Source organism: Hoplias malabaricus, chromosome 2, assembly GCF_029633855.1.
Source record: "Hoplias malabaricus isolate fHopMal1 chromosome 2, fHopMal1.hap1, whole genome shotgun sequence".
In the NCBI taxonomy this organism is placed as follows: Eukaryota; Metazoa; Chordata; class Actinopteri; order Characiformes; family Erythrinidae; genus Hoplias; species Hoplias malabaricus.
The window spans coordinates 81,754,176-81,774,422 of NC_089801.1; the positions used below are offsets into that span (position 1 = coordinate 81,754,176).

Genomic DNA, 20,247 nt, shown 5'->3' on the forward strand with positions numbered 1-20,247 from the left:
CAGTCTGACGATTTCTTGTTGCCCACTTCTTGCCTGTTATTCCGGTTTACGTCTCCTGCCTCGTCCCTTTTGGTACTGTCTGTATTCTTCGGTTTTTGAACTCTGCCTGATTTTCGACTACGCTTTTCGCTTATCCTCTGAGGTACTGTTTGCTCCCTGTTTTTGAACCTTGCTAGCCTTTTGATTACTCTTTTGGATAACGTCATTAAACTGTTTACTGTGATCCGCAAGTGTCAGCTCTCTGTCCTGTCCTGACAGGCTGGATGATTTCAGTAATTACAGATTAATGACTGAAAACAACACTGCCAAGTCTTATACGCTCATACCAACAACACACACACAAATAAATAGGGAACACACTCTGGAGACAGATTTCTGTGAATTATTTCAATGTGAAGTAAAATTCTGAAGCTTCATCTTCAGTGTCTCATTAAGGTCTGCTTCTGACTCAGAAGACGTCTTAAGTGAATTTGCTATATCTCGTTCTAAATCTTTTTTTCAACATTCATGCTAGTCCCAGAAGGACTGTAAACTTGCAATGGCCTATACCTGCATGCTGGTTGGAGAAAGTGCTGGATGACATGTTAAACGATAAACTTTTTTATAGCACATTCACAGATTCATACAAGAAACTAAAAATATCTTGTTGTTGTGAGTTGGATGAAAGATCTATTGTATGTATTGTGCTTTTACAGACTTACGATGTGTAAACTCAGTGAAGAGTCCTGTGACACTGTACAGTCACTTATACAATTAGAAAACTCCTATCTGAAAAACCTGGATCTCAGCTACAATGACCTACAGCACTCAGGAGTGAAGAGGCTCTGTGCTGGACTGAGGAGTCCACACTGTAAACTGGAGACACTTGGGTCAGAATTACTGATGATCTGTTTGTTAATACAAAAATACAAAAATCATAAATACATTGTAATAAGGCAATAAACTTCTTTATTTATAATTTTTCTGCCCAAAATACTCTTTGCTACACAGTAATTTGTTTACTGTCTCTATACAGACTGTCAGGATGTAGCCTTGGGGAACAGACTTGTGAACAGCTGAGTTCAGTTTTACAACTAGAGAATTTGTCTCTTAAAGATCTCGACCTCAGTAACAACGACCTGCAGGATTCAGGAGTGAAGAAGCTCTGTGTTGGACTGAGGAGCCCACTCTGTAAACTGGAGACACTGAGGTAAGGTTTCTGTGAATAGCTTTCAAAAGGGGTAAAATTATTCAGCAAACATGTCTAATTACATTTAAATGTTAAAGTTAAATTGGGTAAAATGTTTTTCTTTGACATTAAAAAAAAATTAGATAGATTTTCACCCATGGTTTTGAAGGTGGAATTTTTCTTCTTTCACATTTGGAAAAAGTGAATCTGAACCAATTAATTTGTCTGAATCAAATTCTGGAAAAAATATTTTAAAAAATCAAATATAGAAATTTATGCTCACACAAATACAATGCAAATACACGCCAGTATGAGCGCAATATACATAACTGAATTAACTCCCTCAAAAATCCCTCAATAATTTTATCAGACATTTACATTTTTTCTCAGTTTCTTATTTTAAATGGTCTTAGGGTGTATTAACCAAAAAGGCTGGTGTCCTGGGCATGTAAATGGAGAACTGGTTGCAGTTATATAGATTGAATGCCGGTTTCCTCCCACGGTCCAAAAACATGTTGGTAGGTGGATTGGCTCCAGACCAACCCCCACCCTGAACTGGATAAGGGTTACAGACTATGAATGAATGAAAAAGACACAAATTCATTCATTGTCTGTAAGTGCTTATCCAGTTCAGGGTAGCGGTGGTTCTGGACCCTACCCAAAATCACTGGATGCAAGGTGGAAACACCTGTAACTGATAAAATACAATTGAGTTAATAATAATAATAATAAATTAGATACAAAATTGCTGAACTTAAATGAACATTTATTCAGCACTCTGCAGTGTACTTAATTTAAATAAAAAATATATCAAATTAATTAATGTACACAGGCAATATAAAACAACATTATAGAAAAATTAAGAATGAAAAATCATAAGGTGTTAGATTTCTGTCCACACATCTGTAATTATTAAAACAGAATAAAAAGCATTCAAGGTCAGTATTTTGTATAAAACAAAACAAAACAAAAAAAAAAAACAATGGAATTTGTATTAATTAATGAAACAGAGAATTACATTCAGGTATTAAAGGGAGAACGGGGTTCGGTCAGAAATCATGTTAATCAACTGCATTATTCAATATGCTACATAATATTATATATATTTAAATACTAACCACGAATGCTTTATATTAAATTTGCTGTCATTTAGAAAAGACTATGGAAACTGAGGAAATGTTGGCAAATATTAACATTTATAGCAGGGTGGGTGTAAGTTACAGTGCAGAGCCTTTGACTAACTTTTACACCTGTATGTAGAACATTACATAACGTTCATTTCCCCAAAGCACTGTTGGCAAGCTGATAATGTTTACGCTAGCTTTCAGACTGTTAATGTAAGTCAAAAACTTAAATCTCCCGTTAGCAAATGCAACCGACTGTAAGTAATGTTGGGTATCAGATCAATCACTATCAGATCAATCACTTATGTTAGCAAACTGTTGAGTTGAGACAAGAACAATAGATTTTTAAGCCATTAAAGCTTAAAAAAGGGGGAGCTCTCCCATTGCTTCATAGCAGAGTGATGAGTCTTCCTGTGGCTGTTCCTGTAGGTATTTTTAGATAATCAGTCTTGTGAGTTGAGGCATTGGCCAATGCCAATTATCACAAAATAGCATTAATCACCCAACCAGTACTTTTGAGTCATCAATCCACCTACCAACATGTCTTTTAGCTGTCTTCAGAACAATAGTTTCACTGAAATGCCTTTATTAGGTAAATCTCCCTTAAAATGAAGTAATTATAAGGATCTATGTAGCAGCATGTTTTATGGTATCTAAGAACTTGTACAGTGTCCAGTGTGTGCATATTATAATGTTAATGCTATCTATGTAGAGTTCACTAGGTTTTCATTCAGACCCAGATATTATATTATTATATTTCTCAGTGTTTCAGTTACATCCCATTGTTAATTTATATAAAAATATTTCTATTTCCCGGGCGGCACGGTGGCGCAGCAGGTAGTGTCGCAGTCACACAGCTCCAGGGGCCTGGAGGTTGTGGGTTCGATTCCCGCTCCGGGTGACTGTCTGTGAGGAGTTGGTGTGTTCTCCCCGTGTCCGCGTGGGTTTCCTCCGGGTGCTCCAGTTTCCTCCCACAGTCCAAAAACACACGTTGCAGGTGGATTGGCGACTCGAAAGTGTCCGTGAATGTGTGTGTGTGTCTGTGTTGCCCTGTGAAGAACTGGCGTCCCCTCCCCACCCTGTATTCCTGCCTTGCGCCCGATGATTCCAGGTAGGCTCTGGACCCCCCGCGACCCTAAATTGGATAAGCAGTTACAGATAATAGATGGATGGATGGATTTTTATTTCCTGAACAAGATAAGGGTTACAGACAATGAATGAATGAATGAACACCAGTTGAAAATTTTTTTATCCACTGCTCTCTGCAGATTGTCTGGTTGTATGATTACAGAGGAAGGCTGTTCTTCTCTGGCTTCAGCTCTGAGCTCAAACCCTTCACACCTGAAAGAACTTGATCTGAGCTACAATCACCCAGGAAACACAGGAGTGAAACTGCTCTCAGATAAAAAGGAGGATTCAGGCTGCAGACTGGACACACTCAAGTATGTAAAATTGTGTGTGTGCTAGCCCAGTATTTATACACCTCCATGTGGCATCCAAGCTCACCAGAGAAAGTTGATTACCAGCAGTTCCTTCGTAGGTAACAATGTACTAAATTCTGTACTTAGGTGAATTAGAGAGCCACTTGTTAAATGTTCTGAAGTATGTTGAGTATATGTCTGATTGACTCTGTGTATGAAACACTTGTTCTTATATTAAGTCCCAATTACAGGTACCGCCGCAATTTATTTGCTTCATTTTGAAAAGACATGTTTGTATTCGGATAATATAAAGACAATGCTCGATTTAGGAGCAGAACATATGTTGCATAAATGTATGAGGTAAACCAGGCGTGCATAACATATGGCCCACAGGCCACATACTGCCCGGCAAAACTGTCAATCTGGCTTTCCAAAGGAAGTGCTGATGCATTGTTAAATAAATAATGCTGCCACTTTAAATTTATTGGGCAGTTTGGTGAATTTGCATAACACTGCAGCCTGGTGTTTACTTCCAAAGGTTTGAATCCTTCTCTCTCCCGTAGTTATCAAAACCATCAAAGTGTGTGATTCAGTATTCACCAAAAACTGGGACAAGAAAACCAAAACGTGACGGCTAAAATAGGTAAATACGAGTTACTTCAGTGGTACCATGTCTTTGTCCAAACCAAGTATGAGTAAAAAAAGAAAAGTGGGTCTCGAACATAGGAAATTTAACCCTGAATAGACATCCAAGTACTTTCTTATTAAACAAGCAATGGCGTTTTCTCATGTCTGTGGCGTACTTGGAATGTGCGGCAGTGGCAAAGGAATATAATTTATGGAGGCATTACGAAACAAACCACCCAAACCTCAGCGATCTCTGAGGTGAGGACAGAAAGCAAAATATTGAAGCACTAAAAAAGCAACTGGTGAGTCAAAAAGGCGTGTTTGAAAAGAGGCAAAAGGAGTCTGAAGCATGTACCATTGCTAGCTACAGGATTGTTTGTTGATGGCAAATTTGTTAAAAAATGTGTGTTGGAGTTTGTGATGTACTTTGCCAAGAAGCCAAAGAGGCCTTTTAAAACATTAGTCTTTAAAGAACAACCATGCATCATCGCATTGTTGATATGTCCAATAATTCATGCTGCCAGTTACAAAGCAGAATAAACAACATCACATTTTTTTTCTGCTGCTTTAGATGAGAGCACAGACAATATAGATACAGCACAGCTCTCAATATTCATCCATGGTGTCACTGGCACATGCCAAGTCTATCAAGAACTTGTAGCATTAGTGCACTTGTGTAGGAGAACAACTAGATTTGAAATTTTCAGTGCATATAAAAAGCTATGGAGAGCCTTAATTTACCATGGAGAAATTTATCGGCTGTAACAACCAATGCTGCTCCCACCAAGTAAGATTAGTAAGATGAATGGTTTCACAGGATATCTGAAGAGGCATCTAGGACTAGAGCAAGCACATTACACTATCACTGCAAATTCACCAAGAGGCAATGTGTAGAAAACACTTGCAGTGTAAAGAGATAATGCACTTTGTCTCTGAAGTTAATTTCATCCGCCCAAGATCACTAAACCACAGAGATTCGTCTTGCATAAGGGAAAGGACACTTCAGTCAGGGACTGGATTGCTGATTTAGCTTTTTTTGATAGACCTAACTGGACATTTAAAGTATCTTAATTTGACACTGCAGGGAAAAGACAGATTGATTTGCTACTTGTTTGAGGCTGTCTGTGCATTTGAAATGAAACTGAATCTTTTTGCAACCCAGTAAAAGAAAGGAAATCTGACACATTTTCCAATATGACAAGAGGACTTTGCTCACAAGAACTATAACTGGAGTCCACGCAGCTGTTTTCTTGAAGACTTAAAGCAGGCACTTGATGCAAGATTTGGGAAGTTCAGAAATGAACAGGCTACACTCCAACTACTTGCTGATCCATTCTTTGTAGATACTGAAATGGCACCTGGTGAATTACGACTTGAAATAATTGAACAGAAGTGCTCTGCTGCAATGAGAAGTAAGCACAGGTAGATGGCGCTCCTAGAGTTTTATCAGTCCTTGGACAGGGAACAGTTCCAAATCTCTGCAAATGCCCAGAAGTGGATCTCCAATGTTTGGAATCACTTACATATGCGAACAAAAATTTTCCTTGATGAAGCTGAATAAATCTACCCTGTGAACAAAACTAACTGATGAGATCCTGCAGGCAGTGCTCAGACTTGCGAGCAACTCACTTGAGCCTGACAATCAGTTGGTGTCAGAAAGGTGCTGCAATATCTCCCATTGACCAAGGCATTTTATGTAAGTACCTGATATAATGCAATAGTAGCATAGTAGCACAATGTATTACAAATTTGTGTGGATAGGTCTGAAAATTTTAATTTCTTACCTTCTGATGGTGGGTGTAGGTGTTTATGTGAAATTGGCCTCTAATTAAAAGATGTTGTGCACCCCTGAGGTAAATAAAATAATACTTTATTTTGAAATGTTGTAGGTTTAAAATAAAATCTGAAAATATTTTAATGTAACACAGACACATGAAAAGTGCAGTGACAATCATCACCAGCAAATGAGCAGAGTAAGACTTAGATAAAACAAAGGCCACAGTTGTTTTTTTTAACTTTAGATGAAACTGGATAAGTGTTTCAGCTTTATTGGCTTATACTGATCACATGTGTATATATAAGGCTGCTCTATATTCTACTTGCCCCTCCTATATCTCCTCCATCGACAGATATGCATGTTGCAGGCCAATGGCATTTTTATCTGTAAATAAACCCATTAAGCCACCTGTAATTTAAAGAAAAAAATAATGAAAAGTGCTTTTCACCAGATGGTCTTGCACTGCACAAAACAAAATGAAGTAGAGGGGGAAAGTTTTGAACAAATTTTGAATTTGGCTTGTCATGTATTACTAGCATTGATGCAACATTATCTTATATGCTGCTTAATAGCTACGATGTTAAATTTGTAGAGTAATCTATCCAATACTACCACCAGCTTAAAAAGACTGCCAATATACTTTGACTGCCACCTTAATAAAAATTACACCTTAAAAAATGCCTATTTTATTTAGACTTTCACCTCAAATAAATTACCACTTCATATAATCCTTAAAACCTCAACAAATGACCATTATTTTGATGGTCACCTTTTAAAAACATCCACCTAAAAGAAAATTTGACTTAAAAAATTGGTAATTTAAAGTAGACTTCAGCTTTAAATAAATGACCACTTCAAATAACCCTTTAAATCCATCTTTAAAAAAATCTGCCTTTTTATTTAGGATTCCACCTTAACTAAGTGACCACGTCATAGAAATGGTTACATTAAAATAAATACCACCTTAAGAAGTCTCCCATTTTAGTTTGCTGGCTACCTTAAAAAAAACAGGCATTTATTTAGGCTTCCACCTTAAGTAAATGGCCATTTCATAGAAACAGGTTAGATCTCTTCATGATCTCTTTGGGAGACCATGAGGAGATCTATCCCATATTCCAGTTCCTGTTTCTCTTTTGAAATTCGGCCTATCAGTTATTTCTGCTCTCATTTCCCACCTGATCAGCTGCTCTTTTACCTTCTCTTGTCCCGCTGGATCTAAACACTGCAGCTGTCACCTGTTCTTACAATATGTGGCATGGACCCTAATGAAATCCAGACTCCTTCTTAGGAAAGTGACTATGTAAGGACACTGTATTGATAATAATTATAATCATTATCATTATTATTATAATTATCATAATTCATCATAATGATCGACCAATATATCGGCCGATTATTGGCATTTTTTATAAAATCGGCATTGACCGATATATTAGCGCAAGAGGCCGATATTTACACAATGCACACAGGCAATGCTGTGGGCAGCTCAGTCATTCTGGCTGTTAGAGTGCCCCTTGCATCCATTTTGCCATCTTACAGGCAGACATCATTGAGCACAAGTACAGGAGTACAAGCCTCCAACCAGTAACTGCATGCCGTCTCATCAGAGAAAACGTTGTGAATTATTTTCTCTTCTTCAGCTCTCACTATTTGTTACTGGCTGCTCTTTGTAACATACACTCAATAATCTGCATCATAAATGACTGAGTTGATAGTTGTAACCTAGAAACCCAGTGTTATGTAGCCTCTTATTTCACTCATTGGTCGGCGGCGCCTATAAAAAAAAAAATCACTCATTGTTATATCCATCAGTATATCTCAAGTACTACAGGTCCAAAGTCGACAGTCAATGTACCAAATTAAAGCTTAAAGTCACTGATTTTCAATGATTTAATCATTGTATATATAATCTCACCGACAGGTACCGAGGAGCCAAGCGGCTTGCGGCTTCGGCTGTCGCTGAGGCAAAAACTTGGGTGTGGGAGGAGTTCTTTGAGAACATGAAAAACAACTTTCGTCTATCACTGGGGCTGAGGTGGCCTAGGTGGTAGGGAAACTCCTTGGCGGTAGGGCCCCGGGGGTGGATGAAGTTTGCCTCAGGTTCCTCAAGGCTCTGGATGTTGTGGGGCTTTCCTGGCTGACACGTATTTGTAACATCGCGTGGACATCGGGGGCAGTGCCTCTGGACTGGCAGACTGGGGTGGTTGTTCCCCTTTTTATAAAGGGGGATCAGAGGGGGATATAGGGGGATCACACTCCTCAGCCTCCCCGGTAAGGTCTATGCGGGGGTACTGGAGAAGCCATCCAGTCTCTGTATAGAGCAGGAGTCTTGTTTGTATGGCTGGCAGTAAGTCTGACTGGTTTCCAGTCTGAGTTGGACTCATTCAGGGCTGCCCCTTGTCACCGGTTCTGTTCATAACTTTTATGGACAGAAATTCTCTGCGTAGTCAAGTGGCGGAAGGTGTCCGGTTTGGTGGTCTCAGGATTCCATTTCTAATTTTTGCGGATTATGTGGTCTTGTTGGCTTCATCAAGCCAGGACCTCCAGCTCTTGCTGGACCAGTTTGCAGCTGAATGTGAAGCGGTAGGGATGAGGATCAGCACCTCCAAGTCCGAGTACATGGTACTCAGTCGGAAAAGGGTGGAGTGCTTTCTCCAGGTTGGAAGTGAGTTCCTGCCTTAAGTGGAGGAGTTTAAATACCTCAGGGTCTCATGAGTGAAGGAAAGATAGGGCGGGAGATTGACAGTCAGATCGGTGCAGCGTCAGCAGTAATGCGAGCTCTGTACCGATCCATTGTGGTGAAGAGAGAGCTGAGCAGAAAAGCAAAGCTCTCAATTTACCATTCAATTTACGTCCCAACCCTCACCTATGGTCACAAGCTTTGGGTAGTGACCGAAAGAACGAGATCACGGGTACAAGCAGCTGAAATGAGTTTTCTCCGCAGGGTGTCTGGACTCTCCCTTAGAGACAGGGTTAGGAGCTCGGACATCTGGGAGAGGCTCGGAGTGGAGCCGCTGCTCCTCCACATCGAGAGGAGCCAGTTGAGGTTGTTCAGGCATCTGGTTCTGATGCCTCCTGGACGCCTAACCTGGTGAGGTGTTCCGGGCATGTCCAGTGGGGACATGATCCAAATTTTACCTGATCCTGACCCCCGGAGACACAATTTAAAAAAGAAAAAATTAATGGGACTCATGAACTCCATATCGGTCGACCACTAATTCATCCTATTTTTTTCTTCTTGTTCTTTCAGTGTGGACCATGCAGGAGTGATACGAGTCAAACCAGGTCTAAGAAAATGTAAGTTCACTGTGTTCAGTCTAATGTTCACACAGGAAATACTAATAACCGGCATTTAAACTGTCAGCCATTAATACCAACTTTGAAAGTTTTATGCATTCAGAATATGGTCCTCAATGGTCGACTACTTGACTACTCCATGTTTTAACCAAAACATTGTCATTAATTTTGTTTTATATTTACGTACTCATCGAAACACTAGAAAAGTTTGGATTGGTAAATTATTAAGATTGATTAATCACTAACACAGGGAGAACACACCAACTCCTCACACACAGTCATCTGGAGCAGGACTTGAACTCACAACATCCAGCTGTGTGTTGTGTATCTGATTGTGTGTTGTGTATCTGATTGTGTGTTGTGTGTCTGATTGTGTGTTATGTGTCTGATTGTGTGCCGTGTATCTGATTGTGTGTTGTGTATCTGATTGTGTGTTGTGTGTATGATTGTGTGTTGTGTGTATGATTGTATGTTGTGTATCTGATTGTGTGCCGTGTATCTGATTGTGTGCCATGTATCTGATTGTGTGCCGTGTGCCTGATTGTATGTTGTGTGTCTGATTGTGTGTTGTGTGTATGATTGTGTGTTGTGTGTATGATTGTATGTTGTGTATCTGATTGTGTGCCGTGTATCTGATTGTGTGCCATGTATCTGATTGTGTGCCGTGTGCCTGATTGTATGTTGTGTGTCTGATTGTGTGTTCTGTGTCTGATGGTGTGTTGTGTGTCTGATGGTGTGTTGTGTGCCTGATGGTGTGTTGTGTGCCTGATGGTGTGTTGTGTGCCTGATGGTGTGTTGTGTGCCTGATTGTATGTTGTGTGTCTGATTGTGTGTTGTGTGTCTGATTGTGTGTTGTGTGTCTGATTGTGTGTTATGTGTCTGATTGTGTGTTGTGTATCTGATTGTGTGTTGTGTGTATGATTGTGTGTTGTGTGTATGATTGTATGTTGTGTGTCTGATGGTGTGTTGTGTGTCTGATGGTGTGTTGTGTGTCTGATGGTGTGTTGTGTGCCTGATGGTGTGTTGTGTGCCTGATGGTGTGTTGTGTGCCTGATGGTGTGTTGTGTGTCTGATGGTGTGTTGTGTGTCTGATGGTGTGTTGTGTCTGAGTGTTGTGTGTCTGATTGTGTGTTGTGTGTCTGATGGTGTTGTGTGTCTGATGGTGTTGTGTGTCTGATGGTGTTGTGTATCTGTGTGTTGTGTATCTGATTGTGTGCCGTGTATCTGATTGTGTGCCGTGTGCCTGATTGTATGTTGTGTGTCTGATGGTGTTGTGTATCTGTGTGTTCTGTGTCTTACTGTGTGTTGTGTGTCTTATTGTGTGTTGTGTATCTTGTCGTGTGCAGATTACTGTGAGCTCACACTGGACCCAAACACAGTGCACAGACGGCTCTCTCTGTCTGAGGAGAACAGGAAGGTGGAGTGTGTGAGGAGACAGTCGTATCCTGATCATCCAGAGAGATTCAGTCACGGGGAGCAGGTTCTGTGCAGAGAGAGTCTGACTGGACGCTGTTACTGGGAAACTGAGTGGAGTGGGAGAGGGGTTAATATTTCCGTGGCGTATAAATCAATCAGGAGAAAACAACACAGGGCCGACTGTGAGTTTGGAGCGAATGAAAAGTCCTGGAGTCTGTTCTGCTCTAATAACAGTTACTCTGTCCTTCACAATAAGAACATCACTGCTCTCTCTCCTCCTCCCTCCAGCTCTAACAGAGTAGGAGTGTATGTGGACTGTCCGGCCGGCACTCTGTCCTTCTACAGCGTCTCCACTGACACACACACACTCACACACTTACACACATTCACCACCACATTTACTGAACCACTCTGTGCTGGGTTTAGGTTTGCCTCTCCTTGTTTTTCTTCTTATTATTATTATTATTATCCAGGCTCCTCATCACGTTTGTGTCAGACTGAATAAACCCAGACTCTGCAGCTGGACACAGCTGTGTGAAGACAGCAACACTAAAGTTTAGTCCAACTATGTCAGGAAGTGGATTTTTCAAAATAAAAGACTCTTACTAATAACATACAACTTATACAACTAGTAAACATTCATATGAATCATTTGCTTCATAAAATGTTGTAGTGGAGTATGGATCAAATAAAGAAATGAAAAATTCTGAATGAAAGACTCTCCACTCTGATAAAGATTTTTTGGAACAGAATTCCACATTCCACAGAATGCGTGTGTGCTGAAAGACTCTGTACCCCCCCACACACTCACGCACACACATATGCCTACACCAAAGACTAAGCAGGACACCTTCCAGTGACCCCCATCTTCAAGAATGTGAAGAAAACAGAACCAGTTTATGATGCTTTTAAGCCAAAGGAGATCAAACAAGGTGTTAAAGACCCGGATTAAAAAGAACCCCTCTTTATGGCCCTCGGCGCCTAGATGGCGCATTGGTTATCTCTTGCAAAAATCAACAGATGGCCCCAGAATTGACCTTGCACTGAACTCCTGCAACCCTGATCCAAACCAAACAAATAGCATGGACCAACAGCGCCCCCAAGTGGACGTTTGCAAAATCACGTTTCGCCCTGCTGCCTTCTAAATGCATAACGGACACATCGGGTGTTTATGAACATGTTTTATGCAAATATGTATTAATGCTACCCTCTGTTATTCTCAAGTGAATGTCTACTAACTAATGAAGTGAGGTGTATTACTGTTTCAATCATGAAGGAAAATTTGTGTCTCTGTTTAGGAAAACGAATTAGTTTCTAACATCTAGATATAATATTGTAATGGGATGTAATTGTGACGTACTCAAGATATATAAATACATGGATATTTGATCAAAATAATCCAGGACACTCATTATGCTATACCCCAAGTATGTATAAGTATTTTACCTTCGTCATTATTCTATGTTATCCAGTATATGTGACTCTTTTCTCTCTCTGAAACGTGAAACAAGTCACGTGAGCCTCAGACCCAGGATCCAATCAAAGAAAGGAGACCTCCCAAATGGGCGTGACAGCGCCACATCTGAAAAAGGAGTGCCCAGCTCTAAGCTCTCTCTGTTCTACTCTTTTTTTGCTTCGCTCTCTTTTTCGCTTCACTCTTTTACGCTCCTCACGTCGCTCTCTCTTCACTTCGCTTGCGACGCTCTTCTTCTTCTTTACGCCGACAAGATGCTTCTTCAAAAAGACTCTAACGAAGGACCTCACGCAACTACCAAGGGACGCCTTGTGCCAGTTAGCAGTGTGATACAGAAACTACAGAGTAACGTCGAGCAGTTGTCCGTAATTGTTTCTTTGTTTATTTGTGTTTGTGTTTGTCGCCCAATCAAAGTTTTAATTTTACGACTGATCAAAGCAGGTGAAACTTATTTTGGCCAGAATAAGATACCTCCTCTGAGATTAGTTGATAGCTGATATGTTAGCGTTATACTCTGACTTCTGAAGGCGGCGCTTCTGAGGATTTGAGGAAACAGCGATCTACTCTTCGACGCCCCCCCCTCACTCCGGGGACGATCCAGCCAGGCCAGCAGTTCTCTGTGAAGGGAATCCCCCAACTGACGTCACACCATCTAAGGCCAAGAGTGGCTGACTCATCCTGGAAGGAATACCCTCCCTAACAAGCCTACCTTCAGTGACACGGGGAGGACAGGAAGCCAAGACCCGGAGAATGGATATTGGATCTGCTGGACCCATCGGCTTGGTTATAACGGCGACAAGAGTAAGCAAGCATAAATTACTAATTTTCAGAAGCTGATGCCTAATTAAGTCTCTTGATATATTTATACATTAATTAAATCTCATTTAGCAACACATTAGTCACAAGCCTTATTGCCTAGCCTATCTTTAAATTCGAATCGGTTTCACCTGCATTGATGCCGTGAGATTTTGAGATTGTGCTATGTTAATTAAATATTCTCTTTTCTCTTAATAAAATATTTCCATTATTTGAAATAACAGTGTGTGGAGTTTGTTCATTAAGAGTCTGAAAATCCTGAAGAACTCATGTAGCGATGACAGTATTCACTCTCCAATTACTTATTAATGTTTTTGTCATTTAAGTCAATCATAATAATAACAATTATTATCATTAGTTAAAACACTATTAACCATAACGAGTTCAAATAAGGTCAAGCCGCTACAATGTTCTGAAACAACTTTATTTTTGTTTCATTCCCTCTTTTTCACACTCTCCTCTCTCCTTTCATAACTATCTTATCTCTGTTTCTCTTTTCCTATTTCTCTGTCTCTCTCCCTCTCTCTCTGTAAAGCTGCATGGTTTATTATTATTATATATATATTTTTTTTATTATTGAAGCTTGGTGGGGTGTGTGTGGGAGCGGGGTTTAAGGGAGGAGTGATGTTTTGCTTTGTAACAGTTAGATGTAATAAAATTTGTGTGAAATCAGTCTCATTTGATTCAAAGAAGATTGAACATTAATTAGTTTAATGTTAAGCCATGAAAGTTATTCAGATTAGCATCAACATTACTAAGGCCTATCATCAAGGTTAATTAATAGCATTAACAATTAGGCTATAATTACTGCAATATGACTAGCATCAAAGTTACTGAGATAAGCATTAATGCTACTTCAGAGAGAGTGTGCGAGAGAGAGAGAATGTGTGTTTGTGTGTGTGTGTGAGAAAGAGAGAGAGTTGATTCCGTGTTCTGAGCAGCAGAACACAGTCTAGGACAAATAAATTATTATTATTTTTTTAAACATAAAGAAACTACAAAGAAAGGGTGGACAACACAACTGTAACAGCTACAGGACGACAGATTACAATTCATGATGACAACACCTCAGACTCTGTTAGCCCTAAGCATTAACCTTTAACCCAACATCACCTTCATGGTACAAGGATCTGTCAATCCTGAAAAAGTCCAACAAAACTACACCAAATGAATTAAAAACAGAGGCAGATGTTCAGCCACTGGACTTATCTTCATCTCAAACACTAGGCCCAGTGTTGGCACCACCAACACTCATCTGCACTACAGCTCAGAGAGTCCCTGACTGTCTCAGCAGATAGGATCACTGAAGCAGGGTCGTTCACTGTTGGAGAGTTTGTCGAACTCAAAGCTGATAATGATGAAACCTCTAGACTCATTCGACAACAAGGGGAACAGAAAAAACAACTGCAGTCTGCAGTGAGACCTAGAGGAGGGCAATCTGGGCTTTAAAAAGGAGGTGATCAGACTTAAGAAGGAACACTCTCTGACAATTCAAGAACACCACAGTCTCCTGCGCAGCCTTCAACAAGAAGTTCAAGTAAAATCTGAACTGAACAAGCAATCAATCAGGATCCCACAGAATCATCTCATCACCTCTGCTCTGATATCACAGAAACCCAGTGAAGGAAACGAGTCAGAGTCAGAGTCTTCTCTTTCTCAACAACTCTGTGAAGCACCTAATCCCCAACAAAACACTAAACCCCAAAACTCAGAAGATGTGTTTATGTGTGACTCTAATGGGACATTTCTAAATATCCACTGACTTTTACCTGGAAAAAGAGCCATGAAACTCAGGGGTTCACTCATCAAATGAACCCTTGATTTGTTGGAAGACAGGAGACTTCAAGGTACTTCACACATTCTCATACACACTGGCACCAATGATCTATCAGCAGGAAGGACAGACGTAGCCAGAGGACTCCACCTCATCACAGTGAAGGCTTCCAGGAAACTACCAAAAGTCACACTTTCCACACTCCTGCCCAGGAAGGATGTACCTCAGCAGGTCATCAATGACATCAACTCAGAGTAAGTCCTTACCTAAGTGCTCTTAGCTCACCACCTGGACATCCACACCAGAGAGTGTGTGTGTGTGTGTGTGTGTGTGTGTGTGTGAGAGAGAGAGAGAGAGAGAGAGAGAGAGGAGAGAGAGAGGGAGAGAGTGTGTGTGTGTGAGAGAGAGAGAGAGAGTGAGAGAGAGAGAGAGAGGAGAGAGAGAGAGTGTGTGTGTGTGTGTGTGTGTGTGTGTGAGAGAGAGAGAGAGAGAGAGAGAGAGAGAGAGGGAGAGTGTGTGTGTGAGAGAGAGAGAGAGAGAGAGAGAGAGGGGGCATGAATGAATGAATGAATGAATCATTGGTATTGCTGTATGGAATGAAAGATGATGGAGGTAATATCCATAATAATAACAGGACAGTCGCTGATAGGGCTGCATGGCTCTGACCTGAGATCTGCTTATATTTCTGGATGCATGAATTCTCATTTCACAGACAGACAGGAACATCTGCATTTGGCTGGTGTGTTTTCATAAAGCAACAACACATCTGTGATCTTTTGTGATTGTTTAACTGTTTTAGGTTTGTCACAAAAATAATAACCAAATAAACAAAGTCAATATAAAGAATATAACATGCTCACAGTTGCAGACAGAGGTTGGCAACCCAATAAATATTTTTAAGTTTAAATATTCAAAAAAATTAGCTGTTAACTGGATACAAGTAAAGAAAATGTATTATTCTGGAGAGATCACCCTCTGTTGGCTTGGGGGAGAACCACTTAACAGTAACATAATCACTCATATTTAGCAGACTGAAGATTCTCCACAAGAGGGCGAGGGTTAGATCGCAGTTAGGGTGCTATGAGTAACACTGTGTCTTTATGCTCTTTATTTGTTCAAGAGTTTAAACATTTCTAATCACTTGCCATAAAGTTGTTAATACAATAATAAATGTAGCTTTTATCACATGTTTACCAAAGAGTATTTGTAGGTGTTTTGTAAAATATTTCAGCTGTACATGAGCCTAAGCCACCACACTTAAAGCCATGCATCAGTAAGAGGTGTACAGGCCCTGGTGCATTGGGCTGTAGAGCTGTGGGTCTCTGGAGACCTTAGGGATGGAGTTGGAGTGGTGTCTCATTCATTCAGTATCTGTATGCGGTGGGTCCAGAGCCTACCTGGAATCATTGGGCGCAAGGCGGGAATACACCCTGGAGGGGGCGCCAGTCCTTCACAGGGCAACACAGACACACACACACACATTCACTCACACACACACTCACGGACACTTTTGAGTCGCCAATCCACCTACCAACGTGTGTTTTTGGACTGTGGAAACCGGAGCACCCGGAGGAAACCCACGCGGACACGGGGAGAACACACCAACTCCTCACAGACAGTCACCCGGAGCGGGAATCGAACCCACAACCTCCAGGCCCCTGGAGCTGTGTGACACTACCTGCTGCGCCACCGTGCCGCCCCTGGAGTGGTGTCTGTGATTCAGAAATAATTACCAATGTATGGTTCATGTATGGTTTTGTGGCTGAATGCCATCATTTCCTCACAGATACAATATTTAAAAAAAATCAACACCTAAATTAAGACCACCCTCTTTGGCTCTTGTGTTCCTCTTAAACAGAGTTGCTTTATTTGCTTTATTTATCCGTCATAGGCAGCTCACCTGGGTCCTACTACTAACCCATGTACCCACACACCCAGGGTTCATTCCCATCTTGAACTATGTTTAAAACCTGAAGGAGATGGTAGTGTCACCGTACTGTACATAACCATACAACCATAAATAGTGCAGGGATATAGTAGTGGGTTACAAGGGTAAAAAGAAGTGTGGTACAACAGTGCTCTGAACCTTAATGTATTAGAATTGAGGAGGGTCTATATACATTTGAGCCCTTGTTTATGACATAGAGCACCTGCTTAGGCTCTAAGAATCATAAGTGATAATATATATTACAACACAAATGAAAAATGTCTATTTACATAAATAACAATGTACATGTCAACAACTGAGCAGCATATTTCCTACTGCACTAATGGAGTTCAGAGTCAGTGAAGTTGTCAGAAAAAGATAAAAAGCAGTGACAATGAGTGCATCATGACAGTGTAACTTACAGTAACTGGACATTAACAGTAGGGTGTAGTTGAGCACAGTTCAGACAGCAGGAGATCAGCAGTGTCCCTGCAGTAAGGAGAGACTCGTTGTAAAGTCTTGTTGCTGTGGGGAGAAACGACCTCAAATCCGCTCCATAGCGAAGTGCAGCTGTATCAGTCTCCACTGAACGTGCTTCTCTCTGTGTCCACTGTAGTGTGCAGGGGACACACAATAGAGCGCTGGCTGTGTGTGGGTGACACTGAAGAGTCTTTAAAGCTTTAACCTACCAACTCTTAACGCTTTACAGCACGGGGAAGACATTCCTTATCATTGGCTGATGCGCAGAACGATAAATAGGTACTGCACTTCTGATTGGCTAGTGAAGTGTCTGCCTCTGATAAACGATTGGCTGATGCAAGAGATGATTGACAGTGACTCCGCCTCCTCACCACGCGCTGGAGTCACATGTCCTGGGTCAGGTACAGAACGGAGACCGGGGAGAAGGAGGAGGAGTGAATGGGGAAACAGGTGAGAACATAAAGTAAAATTAACTCTGACTGCGGGCGTCTTTACGGAAGAAGAGTAAGAAGCGATTTAACGCGGTAAATAACCCGTTTCTTATTGAATGATACACTGTATCTGCTCTAGACTTTTCACATCTATATTAACAGCTTAAATTCTCAAACCTCTGCGTGTTACATGCGATAAAAACATTTTTCTTTCTCAAAGTTCAGCTCCTTTCCCGTAACACACCTCACAGTGACAGACACGTCCTTCCCCAAAACTGTAAAACTAAATGTACTATGTCTTCTGTGAGAGGTTACAGTATTAAAATTAAGACCCCGTGTGATCCTATGTATGTTCTCTGTTGTAGAACTGGATTTCCTGATAAAGACAGAGCCAGGCTTCTTTAAGAGACACAGAAGATCCACCTCAGAATCAGGAAACTCTGCTCTCTGATTTCTGATGGGAGTTATCACTGCTTCATGAGTTTATCCTGGATTTCAGTGTGAAACAGGCTTTAAAGGAGCAATATGTTACTGACAACAAGCTTTTAAAATGGGTAGCGCACTCCAAATTCAAAACACTGGAGAGAGTTGTCTGCCCCTCCCCCTCTTCTCCAGAAGTAACGCTCAGCCAGTTTGAGGAAAACTGAACGGACGCAATTCAGCATGAGGAGTTAAAGAACTTTGAACCTTGAACTAAAAATAATGTGCCATATTCAACATATTTACACTAAAATGCGCATGTGAAAGACACTGACAAAAAAAGACAGTGTTGTTTGCATTTATCAACTTCAAATTTGACTTTCCATTTCCAGCTTAAATGTTTGAGTTGAGGATGATGTTATCTTCTTTATCATTTTTTCCCCTTCCACTCTAAATGTCATTTTAGGAGGCAGATTCTTATTAAAATATTCATTTTTACAAGTGGAATATTGGTGTATAATTTGACAGATTATTCTCTGAATTGTCTGTTCCACCTTAAATAAGTGATTATTCTAGGCAAAGGTAGCTGTAGAAACATTTTTACATTACAGTCGTACAATGAATAAAGTCGTTCAGTGAAGAACATTACAGTTGCTATTGCTACACTCTCAGAAATAAAAAAAAGTAGAGGTGCATTATCATCACTGAAAGTAGAGAGAGAGTGTAAATGTAACTTTAAAAACACAGCAGTGGTGTTTAAGTCCAGTTATTTTCCCTAAAGGTATATTACAGTCTCTTTTCCAGAGGTGAATATTTGTACATTTTTTTCATAGAACTGTGTAAAATAAAAGAAAATAATATAAGTCCTTTAGATGAAATGAAGTGTATGAAATCAACACAACTTTAAAGTCTACCATTAATATAGAACATGGTAGTGTTATTTTCCCCTGGATGAACTCCACAGTTCAACAACTAAAGAGAATAAACAGAAATGTGAGGAGACTGTACAGCCACAGTCTTCAGCACCAGTGCCAGGCTTACTGTCATAAATATCAGTCTTACAAAATATTTAGGAGTCAGTTGCAGGTCTACTGAAGAGACAAAAACCAAGGTAAAGAGGAGTCAAAAAACCATGAAGACCGTCCGAGACAAACAACCATAATCCAAAGGGCAAACCAATCAAAGGAATAAACAGAGTCCAAAGCCAAGATTCAAAAACCAGAAAACGCTACAAAAACTAACGCTTAGAATTGCAGGTTTAGATCAAACAATACTTCATAATCTGTAGAACAAAACAGTGAGCTTAAATGTTCTACAAATGATTTGACTAATCAGAGACAGGTGAGGAATCCAAGCTAGAACTCAGGTGAGTGTGACCTCTGGTGGTTTGGAGGAAAACCAGCTCGGGCTGGAGACAGAGACCTTTGGTGCATAGAAGGAGAAACTGCTTGGGCTGATGTGACACTTACTCTTGGTTATTTATATAAATGAATAAAACAGTTAATTAGTATATGGAACATAACTACGTTTCAAAAACAAAAATGATACATATATATTATATTGCCAAGATTATTCCTCTGCCTTTGCACGTATATGAATTTGAATGACATCACATTCTTAATCCACAGGGTTTAATATGATGTCAGCTCAGTCTTTGCAGCTATAACAGTTTTAACTTTTCTGAGAAGGCTTTCCACAAGGTTTAGGAATGTGTTTATGGGTATTGTTGACCATTCTTCCAGAAGCTCATTTGTGAGGTCAGACACTGATGTTGGACGAAGCCTAGCTCTCAGTCTCTGCTCTGATTTATCCCAAAGGTGTTCTGACAGGTGGAGGTCAGGACTCTGTAGTCAGACAGGTACAGTTCTCCTGGCAACTGCCAAACCCAGACTCGTCCATCACATCATTAGACATAGACGCGTGATCTGTTACTCCAGCGAACATGTCTCCACAGCTCTAGAGTCCAGTGACGGTGTTCTTTACACCACTGCATCTGATGCTTATCATCGTGCTTGGTGATGTAAGGTTTGGATGCAGCTGCTCAGCCACAGAAATCCATTCCATGAAGCTGTCTACACACTGTTCTGAAGGCCAC

At 40.5% G+C, this 20,247-nt stretch overlaps 1 protein-coding gene across 1 annotated transcript; it reads left to right on the forward strand.

The window, feature by feature from the left end:
* Window positions 1–702: 702 nt before the first annotated feature.
* On the forward strand, window positions 703–15,152 carry LOC136678593 (ribonuclease inhibitor-like). Its single transcript, XM_066656641.1, has 6 exons — window positions 703–869; window positions 1,016–1,189; window positions 3,561–3,734; window positions 9,368–9,414; window positions 10,761–11,256; window positions 14,957–15,152. The coding sequence occupies exons 1-6, from the start codon at window positions 703–705 to the stop codon at window positions 15,150–15,152; spliced, it is 1,254 nt and encodes a 417-aa protein (XP_066512738.1).
* The last annotated feature ends 5,095 nt before the right edge of the window (window positions 15,153–20,247 follow it).